Genomic DNA, 10,493 nt, shown 5'->3' on the forward strand with positions numbered 1-10,493 from the left:
GCCTTCGTGTTTGTATGTCTGTGGGTGAGTGAATGTGTCTATGTGTCTGAGAGTATGCAATTCCAAGCAAGCAAGCAAGCACGCAAGCTAATGTACTTTTACAGACCAAATCCAGTCACACACAAACAAATCTGCCTCATACCTCCGTTGCTTCACAGCCACAGTACACTGAAGGAACCCAGCTTTCAAGGTCACAGTGCTCCACACACACACACACACACACACACACACACACACAAAGAAAAAGAAAAAAAAAAAAGCCCTTGAATCAACACTGCATTTCTAGGACCTCCTCCCCGTAAAAATATGCCAACCCCCTCCCTCTCCCAGCCCCCCCCCCCCCCCCCCCCACCCACCCCCCCGACCCCCCTCCTGCCTCCACCTTTCCCTCCCCATCGACATTCCTTCACCTTGTCAAGGGCCTGGCATATTTTGTGTATTATTTACAAGGGGGAATGGACCCTTCACTGTGTTCCACTTTCTGTCACTTCTTCAACCCACAGTTCAGTTGGGGGTTTTTTCACCTACAGGCACAGATGTCATTGTGGTTGTCTCAGTCCCTTTTAGACAGACAGGTATTTGCTGTCAAATACAAGAGAGAGGGGAGAGAGAGGAGAGAGAGAGGGGAGAGAGATGAGAGAGAGAGAAGAGAGAGAGAGGAGAGAGAGAGGGGGAAGAAGGAGAGAGAGAGGGGGGAGAGGAGGAGAGAGAGAGGAAGAGAGAGGGGGGAGAGAGGAGGGAGAGGAGAGAGAGGAGAAGAGAGGGAGAGAGAGAGAGAGAGAGAGAGAGGAGAGAGAGGGGGGGAAGGAGAGAGAGAGGAGGAGAGCAGAGGGAGAGGAGAGAGAGAGAGGATGAAGCAGTAATGAAAGGCATCTAGCTAGAGAGGGGGGGGAGAGGAGAGAGAGGAGAGAAGAGAGGAGAGAAGAGAGGAGACAGAGAGAGAGGAGAGAGAGAGAGGAGGAGAGAGAGAGAGAGGAGAGAGAGAGAGAGGAGAGGAGAGAGAGAGAGAGAGAGAGAGAGAGAGACTGATAGCCTAGCTAACTGCAAAGGGTCCATTTCTTACGGCATAAAAACATTTACAGGTCAAAGGTCCCATATTCTTTTACGACCATGAATTCATATCTACTGTGTCTAGGGCTCAGTACAGGAAGGTGGGGGCCCGATCCAAGCAAGGTTTAAAAACAAATGGTATGGCTTCAATTATTAAAAAGTTCTTGAAGTCATAGCATCATACATATATATACACTCAGTGTAAAGTATCCACTATCATTTGTAAAAGTTGTCGAATGCTAATGCAGTCCAGCTCAGCTTTTACTTTTGCTCAGTTGTTCAATTCAAAAGTTTGGGGTTGTTGGGTTTTTTTGTTGTTGTTTTTCTAAATACAGTACAAGCCTGCTTGCAAGAGCATCAACATACAAGCACTGACAGCTTCAAACACCTATGCAACCTAAGCCAACCCTTTAAATTTCAATGTCTCTGTCAAACAACATGTACGCTAATGCCTAATGTTCTAATCCACTAAACACTGTGAGCATTTTTTTTTTGTTTGTTTTGTTTTGCTTTTGTTTTTGTTTTGTTTTCTTTTTCTCAAGGCCTGACTAAGCGCGTTGGGTTACGCTGCTGGTCAGGCATCTGCTTGACAGATGTGGTGTAGTGTTTTTGGATTTGTCCAAACGCAGTGACGCCTTCTTGAGCTACTGAAACTGATACTGTGAGCATCCCTTGATCAAAACATACAATTCCTTTGATCATATCATAAAAAAAAAAAACCTTTGATATTACGCATCATAATATGCAAATCTCTTAATCCTGTTACCTAAATCCCTTCACACATGACTGGGGCAATACATCATCTGTGGCATATCTGTCACTGAAAACTGCCACCGTCGTCACAGGTAGTAATCCTCACAAGTCATACACACACACACAGACAGATGACACATTAGTGCTGGATAGTTGCTGCTCCTCTCATGGGACAAGACATACACTTTACTTGTGTGGGGGAGTCCGTACATATATATATATATATATATATATATATATATATATATATATATATATATATATATTTACTTGTAAACATATCTGTCAATAAGCATCTACAGACACACAAGATGGAAGAAAATCTAAGTTACTGATCTGTCGATTTATCTAAGACTGGTCACCATTTTGAACATGCGAATTCCAGTTTTGCCATTTGCTGTCGATCAGTCTTTCATGAAACGCACAAATAAAAAAACTTTATCGTCTCCAACAGCTTTGACAGAACAACACAACTGCAAATCCATTTTCACTTTGCTTCACCCGAACATTCCAGTCCAAAACAAACTTTCCCATCCCACTGTTATGTAAATCTAACAACATTTTGTATGCTTTATAGGGCAGTCTGTGAATTGTCCATTTTGTGGACATTTGCACCAGTACTAAATGAATTCAACAGCCAATTGCAAAGATATTGGGTGTGTGCTTGCTTTCCTTTTGAACAGATCATTAGGTGTATGTAGGGATATTCAAAGAATTTTTTTCAAAGCAAACAAAAGAATTTTCTTGCAGTGTAAAACAACAGAGAGAGACAAAATGTAAAAATTAAAAAAAAAAAAAAAAAAAGAAACCACCACCACTTCTTAAACATTCCTCTTCTCCACATGGGAAGCAGAGAGCAGACAGAGAAAGCAATTTCTTCTCTCTCCGTCAGACCATAATTAGGGGCATTCCTTCTCTCCCTCTCCATTTTCTCTCTCCGTGTCTCTCGCTCACTGTATTCGTGTGCTCACACACACGCACACGCAGCGACGCATACACACAGACACACACGTATGCACACACACACACACACACAGAGGCACACTCAACACCCCCCCCTTTCCCAAAAGCTCTCACAAACCCCCTACACACCCAGCCACACACTATCTCACACACTATCTATCTATCTATCTATCACACACACACATACACACACACACACACATGCATGCATGCACGCATGCACACACACACACACACACACACACAAATAAGGCAAAACAGACAAACAGAAAGAACACTTTTGTCAAAGTAGGTTTTTTTGGGGGGTGGGTTGGGGGAGGAGGGGGGGGGACCGCGGGTGTGTGTGGGGGGGGGGGGTTGGGGGGAAAGTTGAAGGGGGCCGGGCTGGGGGGGGGGGGTGGTGGGGGGGAGGACAGCTGCTGTTTTCAGTCACTTACCTTTGAAAGTATCACCATTTTGATTCTTCCCTTTCCGTTCTCTTTCCTTCAGTTCAGTAAGGTATCACTGAGCCCCAACCTGAAACACACAATATATAAATAAATATTTACAGTATTCACCAAGCATGTCTCACCTGTGCAAAAGTCTTGATTCCTCCATATAGATATATATATTTCATTTCTTTTTCATTATTTTAATTCTTATTGTTATGATAAAACATGGAAGACAGAAATTTATTCTTCTGCTTTCACTGGCATCGATAATGATAAGAATAATGATATCAAACACACAAATATCTCTTTTACCCAGTTTAAAACCCAGTAGTGTGTGTGTGTGTGTGTGTGTGTGTGTGTGTGTGTGTGTGTGTGTGTGTGCGTGTGTGTGTGTGTGTGTATGTGTGTACTTAAGTCAAATGTGTATTTGTGTGTGTGCATGTATGCATGTGTCAAATGTGTACTTGTGTGTGCGTATGGGTTTTTGTACGCGTGCGTGCGTGCGTGTGTGCGTGCATGTGTGTGTGTGTGTGCGCATATGGATATTATGTACTTAATATTCTAACGCTTTCAATGTAAATGTGCATAAATTAGTCACGTCACTGTCAGGTAATGGTAACTGCACTGTGTAAAGCATCACCTGATGGTAAAGGTTTATCAAGACGGCCCCTTTGGGTTGAAGACTGCAATATTCTTCGTGAACAGATTCTCATTTAAAATCATGTGGGGAAAACACACATTCACGCAGATGCATAAACACACTCGCAAGCATACACACACACGCGCACGCGCGCACGCGCACACACACACACACACAACCATTCTGTGACAACCTGCACAGTTCAAATGCCCAGTATGTGGAGTATGCTGGAGTCTATATCCCCTTCATGTGCATATACATATATATATATATATATACATACATATACATACACACACACACACATTCAGAACATCTGTACATGCTAAACATCTGTAATTCATGAATTCATGAAACACAAGCATACCTGCCATGCACACCCAGAAAACAGAGTATGGCTGCCTAACAGACAGGGAAAAACTGAAGCATGTTATAGACCATTCAAAGATCTATAAGATACGGGTGAAACATGGGAGCTGCTGCCCACTTACACAGCAGAAAGAAGACAACCATATAGCTGAAACGCAAAAATAAAAAGCTACGAATCATTCTGACCACTGCATGAAAATCTGTTCATCCAGCTTCATACTGGTACATATGAAAATCTGTTCATCCAACTTAGAATTCATATATAAATTATTCCTTCTGCACATTCTACAGAATATCCAAACGAAAATCTGTTCAACAAACTTAAAACTTGTAAATAAACTATTCCTTTTGCATATTCTACAGAACATCCAAACGAAAATCTGTTCAACAAACTTAAAACTTGTATATAAACTATTCCTTTTGTACATTCTACAGAACATTAGTACCAGTAACAGTAACTGGTGTCACTGCAAAAACATCTGTTTCTATCTGTCACTGTACTGGGGTGTACATGTGTATGTATGTATGAGTGCATGCAAGTCTTTAAAAGGTGTTTATGAACAGTGTGATGATACAAAATTTATTTATTTCTGTTATCTTGGCTACATCTACATACAACCAGTTCACAAATTACTTAAGACATACGTACATTATCATATCCATCACATACAAGGGGATACACAGGTTCACACACACACACACACACACACACACAGTGGGGTGATGTGATGGCATAGAGGTAACGCATCCGCCTGGGAAGCGAAAGAATCTGAGCGCGCTGGTTCAAATCACGGCTCAGCCACCGATATTTTCTCCCCCTCCGGAGGCTAGACCTTGAGTGGTGGTCTGGACGCTAGTCATTCGAATGAGACGATAAACTGAGGTCCCATGTGCAGCATGCACTTAGCGCACATAAAAAAAATTAAAAAAAACCACGGCAACAAAAGGGTTGTTCCTGGCAAAATTCTGTAGAAAAATCCACTTTGATAGGAAAAACAAAGAAAACTGCCCGCAGGAAAAAATACAAAAAAATGGATGGCGCTGTAGTGTAGCGACACGCTCTCCCTGGGGAGAGCAGCCCAAATTTCACACAGAGAAATCTATTGTGATAAAAAGAAACACAACATACAAATACACACACACACACACACACCCCAGCCCAAACCAGTTCATACACACACCAAACACATCCCATCAGAAAAGACACTTGACAATAAAACCAGCAACATGAATAGACTGTAACCCTACACCTTTCATGTAAACCTCCATCTCCGCTTTCTCCTTAACCAGAGATGGCAACAACGCAAAACGTGCCAGTGCATTCAAAAAAGACCAACGATAAACCGTCACGCACTACTTTTCCCCCTCAAAAAAAAAAAAAAAAAAAGATGCAACCTTAAATCGGGGAAAACATCTGCCGCAGTGCAGACACAGCACAGCACACTACAGCACAGCACAGCACAGCACAGCACAAGCCAAGCTCTGAGTCTAAGTCACGCTCACAGGCAGCGAGGATCAAATTAAGAGCCAAGGAACAGGTATTTACGTGACAGTGGTCTTTCCGCCTGAGTACCTACACAAATAACCCCCTCTGCCCCCCCCCCCCCTCCCCCCCGCACCCCTGCCCCCACCACCACCACCACCACACCACCACCTCTACAATGACACTGGCTGCCACAGGGATAAGAATAAGATTGTCCAGGGTTGTGAACAGGAACAGGGACTCACTCATCCAAGCCAATCACCGATGGAGCTGTCCTCCCCCTAAGGTAGCACAGATCTTGTCTGGTAAATGGGACAGGCCTTCCTCGTTCGGTGACAGAATTGTTCAGTATTTGTCTGCGGGTACTCCAGTCCCAGTACTTAGCTGATTTAGATTTCTGAAGGTTCCAAATTCCTGGCTATTAGGTCTTCCATGAATGTAGCCTGCCTGAATGAAGAAAGAAGAGGAGAGGGGAGGGGGTATGGGGTTGGGGGTGGAGGAGGGGGGAGGGAGAGGGGGAGGAACGGTTGTGAGCTCCGGGTTGTGTTTGTTTTTTTGTGTGCGGTTTTTTTGTTGTTGTTTTTTTTGTTTTGTTTTTTGTTGTTGTTGCGTTGTTCTCTTCTTCCGTTTAACATCTGTTTAACACCTGTTCACCGAGAGTGATCTTAGATGGTGGTAGTGGTAGTGGTGGTGGTTGGTGTGTGTGTGTGTGTGTGTGTGTGTGTTTGTGTGTGTGTGTCCATGCAATAATCCAAACAGCAACAAAGGAATCTGGCAGGTGCATGGCCATACACAATCTACCTTACATCCCAGTCAATACAGATAGATGAACACAAACATAGGCTGTTCTGTCAGCTGTGAAATGACTACAGCCACGTAATACTCTGTGTAAAAACAACACTGAATGATTCTGCGTGCATGCAAGATGGTAGTGTTTTTGTGGGATTTTTTTTTTTTTTTTTTTTGGGGGGGGGGGGGGGGGGTATGGCAAGGTTTTTTCACCAATCATTGTATCTTGGTCACACACACACGAAAAAAAAAAAAGCTTTATGGAGGTAGATGATGTTATCAGGTCTGTGTTTGCCAAAGGTTGTATCCTATCCATTTATATGTGTTCATATGTAATTGTGTGCAGAGTGCACAAGCTATCTAAACACATGTGTACATGTACGGGTGTGCACATATGCACACACGCACAAGAGCACACACACACACACACACACACACACACACACACACACACACACACACCACTAACTGTTTTCAACAGACTCCACAATATCATCAGAATTCACTTCAACTCATATGACAATTATGCAAAAACCATACTTGTGACTGTGTGCAGTGTACAAACTATCTATACACGTGTATATTTGTGAATGTGTACACACACGCACACACACGCACACACACACACTCACACCACTGACTGTTTCAGACACTCATCAAAATATCATTAAGATTCACTCAAATCATAAGACAACTCTGCAAAAACCATACTTGTTCACGATGAACACTGGCGTCAGTGAGAGAGGGATCATAGTATTACACATAATAATAATAATAATATTTCATTTTTATATAGCGCTGTAATACAAGCATAAGCAAGCTCTAAGCGCTTTACAATCCAATACCTAAAGTGAAACAAGAAAGCATATAAAAAGTAGCAGAAACATAAAACAGAATCATTAATAGTATAAAAACACAATGCATAAAATTCACAAAGTAAAATTCTATCAATACTACAACTGTTACACTCCAACACTCACACTAACACACACGCACAGACACACACATGATTAAACGGCAGAGATGACAGCAATTTTCACTTCAAATACATGCATGTAAAAAGGAACAGTCTCAACCCAGCTTCTTCATAACTGTAGGTGGGAAGATGGGGAGGAGAGTTAAAGGGTTGATGATCTTTCTACGGGTGCACCGGACTGTGCAACTGTGAGTGCCCCAGAAACCCAATGGCAATGGCAAAGAGCAGAAATGGGTCTCTATGCTTCACTGAAACAACACTAAAGTCTTGACAGTTTGAATTGAAAAGATAGAACTTTCAGTTACCAGTGCTTCTTACATATGAATGTGTATGTGAGTGAGTGAGTGTGTGTGTGTGCATGTGTGTGTGTGTGTGTGTGTGTGCACGCTCATGCATGTGTGTGTATTATGCATGTCTGTGTGCATGTACATGTGCGTGTGTGTGTGTGTGCGTGAGTGAGTACACATCTTGTCACAACGATATATTCATGAGCATGTTTCATGTCAATGGCGTATAAATAGTATGCACACAAGACGATGACTGTTCAAAATAAGAGCATATCCATCTTCATTTTCTAGAAATAGCTCTGAACAAGAAGAATGACTAGTCACACGATGTGACTGACATAACATTGACGCCTTGTTCAAAAGAACACAAGAGTTCTCTGGTTAGACAGTCACGCAACTTAAGAGACAAAGTGACATATCCTCTGACTCAGTTTATAAATTTTCAGGAAGAACACACACACATGAACAAGCACACATGAGCATACCCCTGGTACATGTAAACACGATGAATAAATCTATTTCTTTTCCAACAGGTTTATCCGGCTGTTCCCACCACCACCACCCTCCCAAGCTGCATACATTGCCGCATAGCAGCGTAGTTAGGTTGGGTTTTTTTTTACCTTCTTTCTTATTTATTTGAAAGGATGTGTGTGTGTGTGTGTCCGTCTTTGCATCTGTGCGCATGTGTGTGTATATATGTGTGTTTCATGTTTATTCATGGCGTTTTTGTCACAGGTGACACACAGCGGTCGTACATAACATTCTATTTCAGGCATTACGAAATTCATGCTGAGCGGGGAACTTCTTCTCTATGATCCAGTCATGTTGATTATTAGTTAAGCTGACCTCCAGGGATCCACTTCAGAGCAGTTTTTTCCTCTCTCTCACCCATCTGACCCTCCATACATGAGTGTCAACTTGGAAATGCTCAAAATTGTTAATGCAGGGTGAAAGGAAATTACATCTGGAATCTTGTCACTGACTGTTGTCCACCCAGTGAAGATGAGGCTCAAGTTTCACTGAAAAGCAGTGAATATGTATATGGTGGGCGTGTGTGTGTAGAGGTCACAGGGGTGGGGATCATGTGCTATGTGTTTAGCTTGGCTTTTGTGTGTGTGTGTGTGTGTGTGTGCGCTCTTTCTTTAACGCCTTTTCACTCAGAGTGATATTAAACGCATCATGTGTGTGTGTTTTGTGTACAGGTGGTGTGGACTGGGGTGGTAGTTTAAGGGGGATATACTGAGAAAGGACAAACTAAAACAATGGAATCAGCAATTCATAAATAACTGTGAAACATAAATTAACAGCATAAACAACAACGAAAGTAAAATCAAATATCAGTTGGTCGCATCATAGAAACACTCCTATTGGATTATGTAACAGGGATTCTGCAATTTCCAACAATAGTAACTGATTGGACATTATTTCTATGTGTGTGTGTGTGCTTGTGTTTGTGTGTGTGTGCACGTTTGTGAGTGCTTTTGAGTTCTTGACCACTCTCCCATTCTATCACCCCTCCAACCACCTGAACACACACGTGCACCTGCACCTGCACCCACACCCACCCCACCCCCCACTGATATATATATATATATATGTGTGTGTGTGTGTGTGTGTGTGTGTGTGTGTGTGTGATAGACCCAGTGATGTGAACACACACACACACACACACACACATACACACCAAAGACACACAAGGAGGGGGGGGGGAGGGGGCGTGCAGGGATGCCCAGAAGGCGGGGGAGCCGGGAAAGGGGGAAAGCGGAGGGAGGTGGCTATTCGATCCTCATGGCTTTGGACTGACTTCAGTGCCCATGTAGATCTTACTTTCACCAATGTGTGTGTGTGGCTGTGTGCACGCGCGTGTATGTGCATGTGTGTGTGTGCGTGTATATAGATAATAATAATAATAATAATAATGGTACTTATATAGCGCTGAATATAAGATATATTGCGAGTGTTGACGAATCTTGTTTTCGTTTGCCAAACGTCTCGACACAAGCCAATGCAGACGTCTGCAACAACGCTTCGCAGTCTATCATAAAACTCAAGTACTGGTCCCCTCCCATACATAATACCCACTTTGGAGTTCTTTGCATTCGTACCGGTCGCAAGCCAAGCCGCAACCAAAACACAGGACACCTGACACAAACCGAAGCCCCACTCAGCACAGCTCTCTGCACACAAGCATTTAGATTCTGCACGACGTTTGCAAAGATATCAAAGTTACTTTAAAACAGACTTACCTCGGTAATCGCTGGGACATTGCAGCACAAATTCAGCGAGGCATAATCGTTGTCACAAAAGTGTTGGCGACTTCTTTTTTTTTAAAGATTTCGCCGTCACAGTCACACCCGTTCGCGTTCGGTGAGTGTTGAAACTGATGTTATGCTTGCTTGCTTGCTTGCCGCGGCCCGCTCGAAAATCAGTGCCGGAGTTGTTGTTTTTTGCTTTTGTGCCCCTGTGAAAAGATGTCTCAAATGTCGTTTCCATAGATCTGTGTGTTTGTGTCTGTGTGTGTGTGTGTCTGTGTGACAAAACCAGACGGTGATCAGTTACGTCGAATGATACATAATTCATTAAGCTTTGGCCAAATACTGATATTTCAGAAGCACTGACGTCAGTACTGGACTAATGAAAGACGCCAAGGAAACAGCAATCTGGATGTCCAAATAAAATAAAAACATAAATGTATTAATGTGTGATTGTTACTATTCACAAGTTCACAAAAAGCAACCTTATCACGGTCTAC

At 42.8% G+C, this 10,493-nt stretch overlaps 1 protein-coding gene across 5 annotated transcripts in view; it reads right to left on the minus strand.

Moving 5' to 3' along the window:
- The window catches only part of LOC143289152 (myosin-VIIa-like), a 125,389-nt gene extending 115,244 nt beyond the window's left edge, over positions 1-10,145 (minus strand). For 3 of the 5 annotated variants that reach the window (XM_076598052.1, XM_076598053.1, XM_076598049.1), the window contains exons 1-2: positions 9,988-10,145; positions 3,204-3,282 (exon numbers count right to left, since the gene is read on the minus strand). In XM_076598052.1, the coding sequence (XP_076454167.1) occupies positions 3,204-3,221 (18 nt within the window). In that variant the 5' untranslated portion in view covers positions 3,222-3,282; positions 9,988-10,145. Of the gene's footprint in view, positions 1-3,203; positions 3,283-5,601; positions 5,699-5,934; positions 5,964-9,987 lie in introns of those variants that run through there. The other 2 variants (XM_076598051.1, XM_076598050.1) reach the window with 2 other exon arrangements.
- Between the last annotated feature and the right edge of the window lie 348 nt (positions 10,146-10,493).

Source organism: Babylonia areolata, chromosome 13 (assembly GCF_041734735.1).
Source record: "Babylonia areolata isolate BAREFJ2019XMU chromosome 13, ASM4173473v1, whole genome shotgun sequence".
Taxonomy (NCBI): domain Eukaryota; kingdom Metazoa; phylum Mollusca; class Gastropoda; order Neogastropoda; family Buccinidae; genus Babylonia; species Babylonia areolata.